The sequence below is a fragment of the Takifugu flavidus genome, chromosome 9 (genome assembly GCF_003711565.1).
Source record: "Takifugu flavidus isolate HTHZ2018 chromosome 9, ASM371156v2, whole genome shotgun sequence".
In the NCBI taxonomy this organism is placed as follows: domain Eukaryota; kingdom Metazoa; phylum Chordata; class Actinopteri; order Tetraodontiformes; family Tetraodontidae; genus Takifugu; species Takifugu flavidus.
Window position 1 is genome coordinate 10,485,280 of NC_079528.1, and position 16,850 is coordinate 10,502,129.

The 16,850-nt window shown below is 40.9% G+C and overlaps 1 protein-coding gene across 1 annotated transcript in view; it reads right to left on the bottom strand.

Annotated features, from left to right (window-relative positions):
* LOC130531158 (dedicator of cytokinesis protein 2-like) overlaps positions 1 to 16,850 on the bottom strand; it is a 61,674-nt gene that overhangs the window by 40,527 nt on the left and 4,297 nt on the right. The window contains exons 13-24 of the mRNA XM_057042977.1: positions 15,820 to 16,070; positions 15,487 to 15,585; positions 15,161 to 15,233; positions 14,833 to 14,936; positions 13,624 to 13,825; positions 12,420 to 12,517; positions 12,241 to 12,330; positions 11,905 to 12,005; positions 10,280 to 10,414; positions 8,402 to 8,510; positions 8,033 to 8,103; positions 6,005 to 6,111 (exon numbers count right to left, since the gene is read on the bottom strand). Of these exons, the coding sequence (XP_056898957.1) occupies positions 6,005 to 6,111; positions 8,033 to 8,103; positions 8,402 to 8,510; positions 10,280 to 10,414; positions 11,905 to 12,005; positions 12,241 to 12,330; positions 12,420 to 12,517; positions 13,624 to 13,825; positions 14,833 to 14,936; positions 15,161 to 15,233; positions 15,487 to 15,585; positions 15,820 to 16,070 (1,440 nt within the window). The remainder of the gene's footprint in view (positions 1 to 6,004; positions 6,112 to 8,032; positions 8,104 to 8,401; positions 8,511 to 10,279; positions 10,415 to 11,904; positions 12,006 to 12,240; positions 12,331 to 12,419; positions 12,518 to 13,623; positions 13,826 to 14,832; positions 14,937 to 15,160; positions 15,234 to 15,486; positions 15,586 to 15,819; positions 16,071 to 16,850) is intronic.

A 16,850-nucleotide genomic window follows, 5' to 3' on the forward strand; every position in this document is an offset into this window, starting at 1 on the left:
TAAAGGGTCAATGGGTCATCAGTATTACAAATATCACTCTCATTTCATTTGTAAAAACATAAAAATGGTTGAATAGAGGTATTATTTCCATGCAAGTACACATTCGTTATTTATATGTGGATTTACATCACCCCCCCACCCAAAAAAATGCAAGTCATACACTTGATATGATGGTGCTGAACTGAATGAGCATATTACACTGTGTTTTTATGCCTGAACTGGCACTCTTCACTGTGGGTTTTGCAGTGATATTGATAGGACCTGGCAAAGAGCAAACTGTCAGCAAAAGGTATGTAAACACAATCAGTAAAGGCTGCTGCCTTCACTACATTTTCCTTCATGGTTTTTACAACATATATGTAAACCACAAATATGGAGACTATGGAAAGCTAGATTTCCACACACAAATGCAAACGGTTTACACCTTTTTATTAGTTGCATCTTTTTATCCTAACAGTTTCGGCTTGACGGTAATCTCATTTCTCGTTCCACCTTTTACTGTGAGTCTTATCCACTCAGTGCTGACTCTTATTGCAGAGAGATTGACTGAGCATTTAGACTGCTGACAGCATCACTTGCTGCAGCGTCTTTATCAATTTAACCAAGTTGGATCAATGACAGATGATGCCTCAGAATGACCCATGGCTGCTTACTCGCCTGTCCTCTCAAAGGAATTTAAGACTTTATGAAGCTGACTCCTGTGCTATCAGCTTTCAAATCAGATTTCCTATAATTTGTTGAGACTGGATAACAAACTGAAGGCTGATGTATGAAAACACTTGTAGATTTGTTTCTCTGCTGCCTGTTTTGATTATCATAATTAGCAACTGTCAACAGGCATATTTTATAAACCATTTACAAACCAACAGACCAGAACAAGATGCAGGAAGTTTGATAGTAGGAATTCCTCGCCTATTTTTTAATGTGAAATTATTTTTTGTTGTCATATGCATATTGAATTGTCTGATTAAGTTAGAATCCCCAAGGGATTTGTAAAGACGAATATTTAAACGGAACTAATTGCCATTTAGTCTCAACAGTCTTCAGTGCATAGGACGGAGCATGAATCTAAATATGAATGAGACAGAAGGAGAGTGTAGCAGATGCATTTCACTGAAGGATTATCTCTGTTCGCTTTGCTCCATTAGCACCATCCCTCCTGTCTGTCAGCTTATCGACCACGAAACTGAAACTGCAGTCTCTGAAACAATCAACAAACCATAACTTTTAGCTCCATATTCAGGATCACGGTGGAGGATTATTCCATTGGTTCTTTTTACTGATTGCAAAATAAATCTGGGATTGAGGAGTATTACATGGATGATCCATTAGAATCTTAAGACTACAGTATATGATGAGGTAATTTGGAAGACGTTGCTCACCACGTAGCGAAATCCAAAAATACCCGACATTCAGAAGTGGCTACACTGACAGAAATGGGTTTTGACACTGCAAAACACATTAAATTCTACCGTTCTTGGTGCCAACCAGTCCTCTAAATGCCTGGTGAAACAAATTAATGTAAAGAAACCTGTCAATATGCGCCATTGTAGACCATTTACAACTGAAATCAAACACTAAAAATGGAAATAAACTGAAAATGCTGACACACTGTAGGGGCAGAGTGACAGGTAGGCCACACTTATTAACCCTGATAAGGTTGCAGGATTAACTCCAACCCCTTAATCCATGCAGTGTTTTCTTATTTTTAAAAAGTTATTACATACGTAGAAATTACTCCAAAGATAAGGTTTCATGCATTCATATTTTTAGAGGTCAGTGTAACTTTGAATCCGGCACATGGTTGCATCAGAGCTTATTTGACATCCAAGCAACCTGTTACACGCTCATCCAATCTCACATGCCTTGAGCGGCACTTAAGCTGACAGCTTTGAAATTACAGCTCAAACAGCTTCTTTGAAATAAGCCAAAAGAAACATGTAACAATAAATACAGCTCCCACTGGTACATGCATACTCTTGCTCACCCCGAGGGTAACCTCACATGCACCGTATTTCCAGTAATAAAAAATGAGCTTTTCAAAGGAAATGCAGTTGAAATGACCAACCTGTCATATCAATTTAAATCACAAAGTAAATAAATGAATTGCTGAAGTGTAAAACTGTGTTCAGGAGAGTTACAAATATAGGCCTAAAGTGACCTGTCACTACTGAAAACTGAAATCATTCAGCAGTGTTGTTAATAATTAACATTACATCAGTCATTCATATAAATTTTAGCACAAGAATGGATGTGAAAGAGACAAAAGGCAGAAAAATCCAAGAGATTTAATCAGATTGCTGGAGAACTATAAAACCTTTAAAACAGAAGTTTTAGCTTCTTGTTTCCCGCACACTGCAGAGATACTAAAGCATATGGGATCTCCTATAATCTCTTCAATTTGCATCAAGATGAGCCACATGACTGCCGTCTTCTAGCAGCTGCACAGGCAGAGGGGTGGAAATGCATGAGAAAATGCAACGTGTTAATGGATTGACTCTGAAACTTTGGCCAGATTTGGATTATGAGTGGGCCAACAAAATGACAGCCATCCATCCGTCCCACTGCTCTTCGTCACTCTGTGGTCTTTGCCCCTTCTCCTCGCTACACACAATCTGTCACAGGGTTCGCCTGATAACATTATAATTTGCCTAAATTGAGGCATAATGCGCCACATCAATTTAATTTAGTCTCAAAACCAGATTAACCCATATGACATAATACACATGTATCTCCAGAATGCCCGTCTGATAAGGACAGCATTGTGTTTGTAAGTTAATTTTACAGTATGTGCTTGCCAAGAGCCTTAATCCTAAGAGAGTCTGCGAAAACAAATAAATAAAGTGATAAAATAAAATATTTTTAAAAAAATCCAATCGCTTAAAGCACTAACTGAGATGGAGTTAGTTAAGCCAAACTCATGGCTGAAAAAAAGACAGGAAACACATAAGCTATAATTCAAAGGTTTAAGTAACTGAAATGAACGATTTCTCCTTTGATTAAAGCCTTGAAAACTATTTGTTTTGTAAATGTATGTCTTAAAGGGGTTTATTCACATTAAACTATATTAATTATAAAGAAAAAGTGGTAATAAATGTTCTTTTTAATCAAGGCTGTTGATGAAAGTCCGCTCTCCCTGTTTCTGCTCTCTCATACACACACACGCACATTTTTACAATTGGCTTGACTGATGTTGCAACACATAACAAAACAAGCCAAAATTCACTGGATTATTACATTAACGTGCTCAAAAAGTGTTAGTTCTGTTTATTTTTTATCATCACATGGAGTATTCCATTTGAGCCACAATTTTGGGACACACATAAGGTGCATAAAGAGCCTGAATTTACAAAAAACATTATGAGCTGCACAAACACCTTAAGCATCTCTTGAAAACATCTTGACAGTTTTCCCTGAAGAGTGAGCTCAACGGGTCTTCTCACAGGGACAGACAGGTAGACAGACAGGCAGAAAGGTATTAAATATGTATTGCAGGGCTGTGATAGGACATAGTGAGCCATTAGCTATTATGAATACATTATATGACAGTGCTGCATATTTCTGCCTCCTGGCCAAATTACGCTCTTACATACAAACCCTTGTATTAGCATCTCAATAGTCAGATGCATCTCAATTAGAACGAGTGTCAGCCCTCATTTAGTGTGGCAGGAATCGAGATGGAAAGCAATGTATAAACGAGGAAATAAATAAATAAGTCCCGTGGCAGAGGAATGCACAATGAGAGCATGAGAATGGGCTGCTGCTGACCAACAGTGCGATGTAAGACGTAAGCTGGCCTTAAAACTTGCACTTTTGGGATGTCAACTGCAAAAAATAGGGTCAATCGTGCACAAACTGACTTTCCCTCAAGCTATTTTCTTCTCCAGCACTGCCACACCTGTTCTCTCCTCTGACTTTATCAGCCTCGAATCCCTTGTTATCCTGGTTTTGTCTGCATCTCTTTCCGGCCACCTTATTCCTGCCTTTATGGCTATCTGTTAAGATTTTTATTCATTTATTTGTTTCTTTTTTTTACAGAAAGACATTCAGAATTCAGAACGGATTTACAGTATTCTGTGCGAAGCTGTGCACTGGTCTGTTTATCCTCCTCTTTCTTCTGTTGCTGCCATTATTTGCTCCACTGTTACATTTATTGCGTTCTCCCTTCTTCTTTTTACTTCCTTTTCTGGTGACAGAGTGTGACAGTGTGGTGACAGCTAGCCAGAGGGCCTAGCCTGTCGTCTCGCCCTCTAGGGAATCAATCATCTGAACCCAGATCAATACCCAAGGACCATATCGTAGACCTGCTCCTGACTTTGCTGGCAGCCATTGACTAATGAGTGGACTCTGTGCTACACAGGGCACTAAAATGCCCCATCATTCTGAAAAAAATGTGGGACCTATGTGAAAAATCCATTTAAGCACAGTTCAGTAACACGTCTTCTCTCGGGGACTCAGACCAATTTCTGCCTCAAAACTAATTCAGCCACAAAGCCTTATCTTTTCAGTTTGTAATGCAGAGACCATATTATGAGCCCCGTGAGTCTGAAATAGGTCCTTCGATAACAGAGCCTGTGTTCACTGTGTTCATATGCTTGGAAATATCTCAATTCAGCCCACCAATGGAGGCAAATTAGAAATATACAGTATAACAACAACAAAGGAAGGTGGGATGATTAGTGACTTTTGCACTTTAAAATGCACCACAATGAAACAAATTTGTGTCTAGGCATTAATACAGTATATAACATTGATGAGTATGAGATCCTGCTCCCTGTCTATTACATCAATACACTTCTCTTTTGGTAAACAGCAAGAATCAGCTGGGACATTCATTTAAATAACAATTTTTACACGCGATCCAAATGTTGACAAGCTGGTTCCAGACTCACAGGAGGAATGCTAGAATAGCCAGACCCTGATTGTTCTCTTCACGATGAGCACAGGTTCGCATGTACTAGGCATGAGATCGTGATGTGGGGAACATTCTGCTGGCTGAAACATACTTTTGCGTGACCAGTTTTGCGCTGGATCTCGGTCAGAAGCGCTATGCTTGGAGGACAGAAAGGACCGTCTTATGCTAACCAGAGGTACTCAGGATGGTACCAGGGTAAGGTGCTCAGACCCATTGTCAGACATTAAGCTGCCATTGATGACACTGAATGGTTTTTCCATCCCTTACAGCTGAATCCAATCATGCACCTCAGGGATATTTTGTACTGTTGCGTCTACCACTGTCATGTCACACCACAGACGGCCCAGTCACAATTCAGCTGTGAGTAGATCCACAGGACACCATCTGTTAATTTATCTGCACCATCCTTACATTATTTAATAATCAATGAATTATTCATAAAAGGGAAAATCTTTTTGAGTGGAATTATTCAATCACTGAGGTTGAATGTGTGTTTCAATGGTTCCCCTTGTTTGGAAAACCAGAATGGACAAGTAAGATTGGGACTGTTGTCAAGTTCCATAAATGTCAGAGAAAAGGCTGCTGTCACTTAAATCTTTACTTTTTGTTTTTACTTTTACCTAAATCCACACATAAATGTGGGGTTTTTTTCAATTCAGTGTAAATAAGTTAACTGATCCATTGAAAAAATAATGAAAAATATGGCAAAAGAATTTTGAGCGAATTAAATACAATTAACTACAGAACCTGACTTCTTGCATCACTATTCATCTCCTTCTCCAAATGATATTTTTATCTGCGTTGCCTTACTGGATGATTATTATATTATTCACCGGGCAAAGAAGATTACTCTTCGAGCATTAACACTGCACATTTATCCACCATATCAAGATAAAGCCCTTAAAGCAAACCGAGTGGTCATAAAAACAGTGGGGACAGCAATCCACCTTCTTATGTGATGGACTGGAACAGATGGAACACAGACCTTTTAGAGGAATCTTACCCGTTATCCAACTAGGGACTAATGTGAGCAGTTCTTTGGTTAAGCTGCTATTGGATTGAGGTTTGAAGAGGAGGAAAATGACGCACCTTGTCTCTTGAAGAGTTTGCTTCTGACAATCTCAGTCATGGAAGCAACCTTCTGTTTCTGGAGCTTCTCCGGTGGGATGCAAGAGTAAAAGTCATGAAGCAAATGACTGTAATGAGAATAACAGGCAGGGGAATAAATAAGCAGTGAGATTTTTTGCCCTGCTGAAAATAGTTTACGGTAGCTTGCTTAAAAGTAAAAATGTGTATATAGGAATTTGAAATGTTTTGCATTGCAATGAAAAGTAAAACCGCATCTTTAACTTTATTTTGTGAGTTGGAAAAAAAGCGGTAGCCACAAAAAATGTGATTGTGATGCTGCATAGAGATGAGCAGATTTGTTCATGCTGCATGAAAACAAATGATGCAAGACTAAACATGTTTTAATGAGACAGAATTTTGAGTCATCCCCCTGCCCCCAATTCAATTTTAGAATAACTAATCGGGTTAGTTGCAAGCTCTGATGCTACTTAGAAAGATTAAATGTTCGGAGTATGGACAAATCAGTCTCTGTTGGCTTCTCTACTTTGTTTCCCTAAAATTAAGTCGCAGGCGCAATTTCAGAACACATCTGAAAGAATGGAATGTTCCACCTCTGGGCCCGAGCACAAGCCCAACAGAAACGTTTATTTAAATTTTGATGTGCATGAGCTGGCAGGTGGACAAGCTGGGCACAGCGGCTCAGCGCAGACTTATCAGGCACACTAATCATTTCAACTGAATTTAATTAAAGCCCCAAAATGTCAGCCTATTCGCTCATCAACACGCAAAGGACACAAAGAGCTCACAAACACAGGCATAATGAGCAGGTATGTGTATTCATTTCTGGATTTAGCAATTAAAGAAAGATTTCAAGTCCTCTTCCTTCGCAGTATATGTGTTTAAGCAGTTGCAATTAGTCCAGACTGAGGTGACAGAGATGTATCCGCACATTTGTTTGAATACAACACGAGCGACGATCCACATATGTAACTCCCCCAATCACTTTTCTGCCAATGTGCATTTGCAGGTTGGCGCCTGTTGCTCCAAGCTGTGTTGACAATCAGCTAATCAAGAAGAAGAGGCTGCAGATGAGGAGAACATATGCGCACGGGTCACGCAGATAAATGGGAAATTCGAATACGGAAAATCATGTTCCGTGTCAAGACAGCACCAAAAGAGTCAATTTAATCATTGCATCATTGAGTAATCAGGACAAACAAGAGCAAACATGCCTGAATTTCAAATTTCCACAGGAAAAAAATACAGCGCCTAAAATACGTAGTCTTTTCCAAACTGGGGAGGTCAATACCATCGGCTTATCTCTTGAAGAAACCAATGTTTTTTGGGTTGATTACAGGGGAAAAGAGAGGTTAAACAGGTCTGCCCAAGTCATTTTGCTCTCCAGGAGGCTGACAATATACAGAAGGGTCAAATGGGTTTTGTTTGACTCTTACACTAAAATTGTCAATTTATCTAAGGGTAGATGGGGAGGACACATGTGTGTTTGGGGTGTGTGAGTGTGCATGTGTGTGTCCTCTTCTATTTTCGACATATTAAGTACCAGCATACTCATTCTACTAGCAATGTAGGGCCATGGTGGTGAAACAGGGCCATTGTACTGGGTCCCACAACATTAAAGGACTGTTCGAGGGGTAAGACATGGGTTGGTTGGGGTTAGAATTAGGTTTAGGTTAGAGTTAGGGTGAGGGCTAAGATTCAGGGGTTAGGTGGGATGATTAGGTAATGTATTGTGTGTACACAGATAGAATTACAAGAATGTGCGTGCGTGTGTGTGTGTGTGTGTGTTTAAAACGAGGTTTGATGGACTAAAGGGGCGCACAGAACTTGATCAAATGTGGCAGCAAATACATGTGCATTAGGCTGTATCCACCACACTATGCCGCTTTTTGTAATTGTTGTCCTTGTTCTTCAGAAACTGCCTGAACTGAATTGCCCCCTTGGGGATAAATAAAGTTGCCTGACTTGTGAATCTGAATATTAATGATCATAAAAAAAAGCCATATCATCTTTTTTTCCATCTGTGCACACCTGAGGAGTTTGGCATCAAATACTTTCTCGACATCATGCAGGACGGTTGGCAGGTACTTCAGAGCAGCAACCTGACGAGACACACAACACAAGAAAACACAGCAGTATTACTGTGATAAAAGCTTGAACATCAGTGAAAGTGGGGATAAAATGCTGATAGATTTTATTATGCCAAGACTACTTTAACTTTTCACAAATCAACCTGGTAGACGTTGCACATGGTTAGAGATGAGAGAAACATTAGAACACTGTTATGAATAGTGAATCAGAAAAGAGGTGAAAAGATGACAGGATAAAGTAAGACAAGGATGAAGATGAAAGAAGAGGGGAACGTGAACTGAAACACTTGTTGCTAGCATATGTGATTACCCTGAGCAGAAGAGTGGTGGTGTAGTCGGTCCTCATTAAACCACTTATGGACTCAAAAAGACTCCTCAGCGACTCCTCAAACTCTGTCTGCTCCTTCCCTTCATATAATCTGTGGTGGGAGGAGATGGAAATGAATGGAAATGCAATGGGGAGGAAAGAAACAAAAAGGATGAAAGTGTGAGGTGACTATCAGAAAACATGGTGTGACATGAATAGCAATGGAATGGAGGCTACAACAGAGCTGGCGGACCAGACTGAGGCAATAACTGAGACAAAAGAGACCCAAGTTGCAACGAAAAACAGAGACCAATTGATTTGCATTTCTTTGGTTCACCATTATGAGGAATAGACACACATCATCTAATTAATCCTACAGAGAAGAAGGTTACTTTGTCCTTTATCCTATTGCAATAATCAATTCTCAAAGACCTAATATGGCCAAAGATAAACAAAACACTATCCATGTCAATATATCTGTTCATTAGTAAGCATTTTGATATATTAAGGTATCTTGATTATTATCAAATTATTATCAAATTATATATATATAGCATCTCCCACCTGTTTCCTGCCCATGTTCCCACTTTCTTTATGTAATCTGGTGGTGCTGTGCAGCTGTTAATTACAATAGAAATTTACTACTGGTGGGAAGGATTATCATGTGGCACACATTGAATTTAGCATGTGGGGGAGGGATTAGTTAGTTGCACAGAAGTGTTATCACTGGACTCTTTGGAGAGTACAGTTATGATTAAACACGCATCGTCCTGCTTAATCCATCAATCATGTTTGATGGTGAATGTGTCTGTAATCAGTGGTCTGGGGAGATGTTTCGATTTCAATCCGTAAAAGTCATAATCGACATTATTCCTAAACTCCCAATAGATCATCTGTAGATACAGTATGTAGGCTGTTTAATGCATAGTTACTCGTTTATCTTCTACCAGGCAGTGATAATGAGGATGGAGCCAGAGTGATGACTTTTCGTTTGACTTAGATTTACAGGACTTAGCCGGTCAATTTCTGAAAAGCAATTTATCTTGTCAATCACTCACTCAGGTGGCAAATTAGATGTGAGAATTGTAGATGCGGAGTGAGGCTGACAGGAGCAGGTAGCTGAAAGGCAGCAGGGAGAAGGAAAAGAGGAAGAAAAAGAGGAAGATTTATCGGCTCAGAAATACTCAAGGGAGGATTGTGACTGGGACTCAGTCAATCCAGAAGCTGTGGAGCAGTAATGAGATGCACACGCACTTGCATTAGGGTGCATGTGTGTGTGTGTGTGTTGTGTGTGTGTGTGTTGTGTGTGTGTGTGTGTGTGTGTGTGTGTGTGGGTGTGTGTGTGTGTGTGTGTGTGTGTGTGTGTGTGCGTGCGTATTGACAAGGAACAGCAGACAGCTAAAAACAAAACACCCAAGGTCCACAAAGCAGCAGTAGGTGGTTAGGTTGAACAAATATATTGAGGATTTAAACAATCAGAGTTCTATGATATACAAATATTGATGCCCTGACAAAAATAAATGAACCTGCACTCACTGAACACATTGTTTTTCCCATCTGCCTGTATCTTTTTTTGATAACCCTGTGTTATTGTGATATCTCAGTTTGATGTGTAATGTCGCTGCCAGATCAGCACAGTTGGTGTCAGAAGATTCTCCTGTAATTTTGTTTTTCTGGTATTTTTTGATTACCCATGACAATCTCCCTGACTGTTACTGTTTTATCGTTCCTTTTGTTTTCACTGCTAGAAAATTTAAATTGCCGCAATTGCCGAGTTTAGAAAAATCGCTGGGCTGTGGGTGCGATCCGTGATTATCAGGATGCCATAGTTGAGTCAAGGCCGGCCTAAAATGAGATTTAAATTGCCTTCACAAAACTTACTGTGAGTAGAGCATCCGCGAGCGGACGATAAACTTGAAGATGTACTCCAGAGCTTTGAGGGTTCGGAGAATGGGCTCGCACTGTTCACCCCGACTAGACACATCCAGATACCTTTTCAATACAGACATTAGCTTCCTGGAAAAGAACGATAGGAGAGACATTTGATTTGAACTGAATTTTAGAAACAGACGCACAGAACGAAACTGATGGGGGGGGGGGGGACTCCACACAAATAATGAGAGGGGAGAAGTATATCATCTCTGAAGCTCCACAGGTTGGAAAGTTAAAGCAACTAAATTTTCTCACTTTCAGGGAGCACAAAAACAGACAGAAAAAAAGACAAGGGGAAGACAACAAAAACAAACATTATTTTACACCGCTACTGGTGTTCTGCTCATGTAAGGCGGTTTGTTTTACATGAGATGCATGATCAAAACCAAAAACACACACGGAGCACGACAAACTCTGCATATTCATAAATATTTCAGTGTGTCAAACCAGTTGAGGAGACGTGGGTGGCAGGCAGTTCAGACTAAGTTTATGACCTACCCGCAATCTCCTTTACAGTTTAAAGTGGCATTATTTTGATAGGTGGCAATATGAGCATATGCAAATGAAAACACATGCAGAAGCTGAGACTTCTGCCTCTGTTTCCATCAAACGGCAACAGGGGATCATGCACGGACTGGTTTAAAACTACAAAAGCCACATAAATGTTTTTTTTAAATAAAACACCTTTTGAAATGACTGACAACACTGGTGTTTGTCTTGTCTGGTCCTCCGTGGTTTTGTTTTGATGCTCAGTTGAACACAAGAGGATTTTTTTGCCTTTATAGAGTGAGAGATGGGAAATACTGAGAGGGAGGCAGAGAGTTTTACATAACCCCAGGGCTGATAAGCATTAAGCTGCAGAAACCCTCTTAAAGAGGGGGGATATCAACACACTGGCAGGGGAGGGTTGGAGTAACTGTGAAGACAGATGAAAAGATGGAGTAAAGAACAGACAGAAAATGGTCCACAGAGGAGAGTGGCAGGGATAATTGGCCAAAGGAAACTGAAAGGAGGAGAAGCAGTCAGGATGAAGAAGAAACCAGTTGGTGTGGAACGAGATCAGGCAGAGTCTGACATGACTTTTAATTTGATTAAACAACTCTTTCCTCGTTGTACAAATATTTTCTCTGGAGCAGTAATCAAGTGTAGTGATTTATCAGTGAGGACAGAGCAGACAGAGGAGTGTGTGCGGAGCCAGCCTGAGTGTTTTAGCTAATACCCTGCAGACCTTGGATGGCCACAGTGTGCTCAGTCATGTGCTCCAAAGGCCAACACACACACTGACATCCAGTGGCAGCTGGATAAAGTGCATAATCCCATTGGAACAAGACTACAGGTTATCTACAGAAATCAGCATTTTATCAGGCCAATCCCAGCACACAACCATCAAACTCTTACACACAACTGAAACACACCTCACCACAACCAAACCTCTATATTTCACACAAATCCTTTTAAAGTAAAAAGTAATATTTAAAGTTTTTAACCATTCTCTCCTGCTGGTTGGCAAAGTAAAACACAATATTACCACAGTTATGAAGAGATGAGAGCGGTCAAAGCAGGAAATAACCTACTTGTAGGCGAGTGTTGCACTGAAATGCTGCTTGATGTAGGCCTCCAACACTGTGTTGAAGTGCTGGAACTTTCTGTCAGCGATGAGGCCTATGATGTATATCTGACAGACACAAGGGAACAACAGACAGTTAGGCATTTTCATAGCAGGAGACGTTCTCAAGGCGGGTATAAACTCATGTGATATCTATTTATTTGGGGAAACGCGGACAGGCAGACAAGATGTCTGGCTCGATATTATTGTACACAGACTGTCTGTCAAGAAACCTAGCTGCATGAGTTGACAAGGACATTGATTCACACACACTTGCAGGGTAAAAACCCAAACACACACTTACCAATGCGTCAAACACGAGGATGTCATAGTCGTCAGTTTGAGAGTGTTCCATCATGATGTTGAACAAGGCATCCAGAGTGTCCTGTAGAAACTACATCGAGAAAAAAGAGGTGTCCAATTAGATTGCCCATTTGTCAGCCTGGACCCTTCTGGAACCACATTTCTCTTCACCCTACTGACCTTGACCACCTCCTCCCCATCAATAATTTTGAGTTTCTCCAGGTTTCCTTTGAGAAGTTCAGGTCGAGTCCTCCACTTAAGCAGTCCAAGCAAGCCCACTACAGAGGAGAGACACAGAGCCGTTTGTGCTAAACTGTTTCCTCGCCTTTGGTTCTTTACGTGGTAGTTAATGTTGCTGATCTCTCACTTTGCAGAATCTTCAAATAGATTTTTAATCAATGTAAAGTGTCTTAATTCTAAATTGGATCGTACACTCTGCTGAAGTGAATTTGAAACTGGTTAATGATCCAGAACCTTTTAGTTGTGAACTGTTGACATTCATTGTATCTTATCAGTTTTGTTACATAGAGTATTTTATAAGGAAATAAGACAAATGCCATTATGTTTAATTCTTTCTAACATGACATTTTCATACTGTTATGCATTTACTATACGATTTGTATACATTGGTGTTGAGAATATCCTGTATTTACTCTATGTGCAGAAAATTGTTTTAAAAAATACAACAAAACTAAGTGGCACCTGTGTGTGTTTGTGTGTGTGTGTGTGTGTGTGTGTGTGTGTGTGTGTGTGTGTGTGTGTGTGTGTGTGTGTGTGTGTGTGTGTGTGTGTGTGTGTGTGTGTCCAATCATGTACCTGGCTGGGCTTCTGTCAAAATGGTGATAACAAGAATTGCCCCACCACATTTTTAGATATGTTAACCTAATAAAGCTCAATATTAATCGGGTGTGTGGGCATGTTTATGTGTGGCTCGACCTCACCTCACAATTCAAACATAAATCACTATGTAGTCCTAAACCTAAAATATCTCAGGAGTCAGAAAAAACCCTGCATTTAGTTATCACTGTGTTTACCATGGGTGGTTCAGCATCTCACATGCATTTAACCCAAGAGAGGACTTTATGTGCACTGGAGCTGCAATGTTGTCCTCTGCCAATTTCACAGCTTATGATTCATTGTCTTGGCTTCCCCTAATCATTTTGTTAGAGGAAGGTGTTAATTATTTTCTTCTACGTGTCAGGTTTAATTTTCAGCCACCTACACATTCACAATTAACATGTATTGTATTAGTGTATGGGTGTTTTTCCCACAGGACAGTTATTTGCCCTTCAATACCTCTGGGGTATCCAGGCGCCAAGGCAGCGTCAAAAGAGAGAGATTTTTAATATTGTATGACAAAGCCCTGGCACCATTTCCAACCTACCATTCTGGGTCAGTTTAGTGGAGCAGACCAGGGTGGAGATAGTGAAGCTGTCTCTGGAGCTGACCGAAAGACCTCCTCCTCCGCCGCTCAAGCTGCTGGAGCTGCGGCTCAGACTTACTGAAGATCTGTGGGAGTCGTGGTGGTGTCGGGTTGAGGGTAGGGACAAGTAGCAATTTACATCCTCCATACGCTTGCTGTCACCCTGAAAGGACAGCAAATAGTCAGTGCTGTTGGTGGCCCAGATGTGGCCAAAAGGGGCATTTTCAAAAAACATAACTAGTCAAAATCTGCAGCTGCAAAACACCTGGAGTTTTCTCAGCTTGGAGCAATTTATCAGCTCAATCCAGAAGGAAGAAATGACAAGAAATGATTGAAGCCTACACTTTAATCCTTCCTGATCAGACTGCTTTATCTGCTGCAGCGTGTAAACCCCTAACTTGGGGATGTGGGGATGGGGGGGATGGGGGGGGGGGGGGGGGGGGGGGGGCAAAAAATATAGTATATAATAAAAGCTAAGGTTTTGAGTTTTTTTTGGTTCATTTCATCATAATTTGGTCATTCTCTCGATTTGCTTCCACCATCGCCTCTTTAATGCCAAATCGTGATGAGTGAGCGGTTGGAAAAGCAGGGAGATTTAGGCCAGAGTGATAAAGAGGAATGCAGGAATAACAAGAGACAGTTGAGAAAGAGGGCAAAATGCTACCGTTAATTTGTCCGTTGAGTGAATCATGAGTAATTAATCTTCATTGCTTTGTCATTTAATCGATAAAGGAGTCGATATTGGCTCTGACTCATTTGGCAGGAAATCTATTTGGCCTCGCTCCACCTTGTCTGGTCAGTTATAATCTCTTGTCCAGACTCACTATTCTGTATGCTTGGGTTCACTTTCATTGAATAAAATGAACCCGAATATTTCAAATAACAAGCAAGATCGCATAACTGGACAAAGAATAGAAAATGAAACTTTCTCGGTGCTGCATTTTCACTTTTGTTAGATGGAGCTTCTGTGACAGCCAGACCTTCTCATTGTACCAGTCTTGGACTGGAATCGACCCCTCATTCTGATCCTTATTGAAAATTCAGAAATGTGTTGTAAACGGATCGTTGTATTTCCAGCTACATTCAATCATTTCATGGTGGCGTTGGGATGTTTTCTCATACAGCAATTTTATGATTTTTAAAATGTTGACGTTTGTGTTGGATTTAGACCTTAAAGACCACGAGATCATGCAGCCCATCTTGCAAGACTGTTCCATCCTCCTTCATCAGACGCACAAAGGCCATGGCAAAGTTCTTCTCACTCTTGTCCTTGGCTAGTGGCCACAGTGATGGACATATAAACAGAAAGAGAGAGAGAGACAGTTAGAGGATAAATGCATCAGCAAACACGAGAGGAGCAGAAGCTGAGCATTTGTTGAAGTGTTTGTAATGATTGCTCAGGTAGCCTTCCAAATTGCAGCCAATTCTCAGGAAATCAGTGGAGCACGGTCACAACAAATTCCGACAGGACGGCAGTGGGAAATGGGCTGATACTCACACTCTTGGGAAGAGCGGTGTCTGAACATGAAGCGTAAATGAATTCTGTGCATCTCTTCCAGAGGGACCGCCACCTGAGGGGCAGCTCACGTAAATATATGATATAAAATTGCAGAATACATACAACTCTGTCTTTAAATTGTATCTTACTATTGTTTTGGCTTTTTTTTTTAAACCTAGCCAAATGGGAAATGTTGTAACCATCAAACAACAACCATTTACAAGGAAAATGAAAAATGGGTGCAAGTGGATGATCATCAAACAACTTGTGATCAAAAACAGGATTGAAATGCTCTTGAAAATAAACGTTTAGTTGTGGCCACACACCTTAATCGTCTCCATCCAGCGAGGCTGTTTGACCTGGTAGTAGATGACAGACCTGTACTCGCTGACTGCTTTATCTCCTGCTCCAAGACAGATGGAGTTCTAGGAAGGGCAGAAAGACAGAAAAGCTGATTCAGGCCGGGCTGACTGTTTTCCAGAAACATGTGTAACTCAGAATTGTGGGAATGGACAGTCTGCAAATTGCGGTCCGGTTTCAAGCGTGCTCAATGGCCCCATTAACTCCAAATGACTGCATCTCCTGCACCTCCACACAAACACACACACACACACACACACAGGCACAAATATACATCACCGCTTTCCTTTTTCACTGACCTGTATGACCTTGCCCTCCTCATCACAGACCCACATGATGACCTCAACATTTTTCTGGGTGGTCTTGTTGTATTTATCGAAGTCTCCCCCCTGTATTGTGAGGTAGATGTCGTTGCGTACGTCTCCAGGCATAATGATCTCCGGGAAGCCTAGTTTACGGGCCACTACGGTGCTGCGATCCACCAGGTGAGGGTACTCTTTCCGAATCTGAACGATATCTCCTATGAGAGCCTTCATGGTCACCCACAGTCCTAAAAGAGAGGCAACGTATTGTTCAGTATGATGGTTTCTGTGCAGCTGTTGGAAAGTTCTCATGTTTTTAGGAGGCAACAGTCACTGCTTCCTTCCGTTGCTTTGATCATCACAAGGACTTTCACAGGAGACAGAAATTTCACTCCATCACCACAGTGATGAGTAGAATTTAATGTTGCAGTCTTTTCATACTGATTGAATTGGAATGCATTGTGGGGTTTCTTGTACTGTGCTGAATCATGTAAATATCAAGTAAAAGAAATCAGAGTGAAAGGGATATGGAAAGTTAATAATGTTAATCAAAAGTTTCCATCCTGTATTTTCATAAGAGGAGTCAGACGTGGAGGCAAAATTAGAGGTGAAATGCAGGTCTTACTAAAACAAAACCAGAGCGATACTGGCTTTGAAAGCTTTCAAACAAATTACTTGTGAAAGCACCAGCGAAGAATGAAGGGAAATGGAACGGAGGGACTGAACTTTAAAAAGAAAAAATGTTGTGCAGTTGACACTGGTACAACACTTTCAAGAAGAACTGCATACCTACAGGGAACAGTGTGTGTGTGTGTGGGTGGGGGGGTGGAGATTAGGTGCGTGTAAGAGAACCGACATCTGGTGGCCTCGGGTGCTCCTTCCATATCTCCTTGTCCTGGGTGCTCCTTTTATATCCCATATCCTGGGTTATACCCCAGGCTTTCAGGAGCAGGGGGAGATAAAAGCTGAGCAATATAACAGAGCAGTCCAACATATAGTGTTACTTTATGTCAAACACGTCAGTGGCT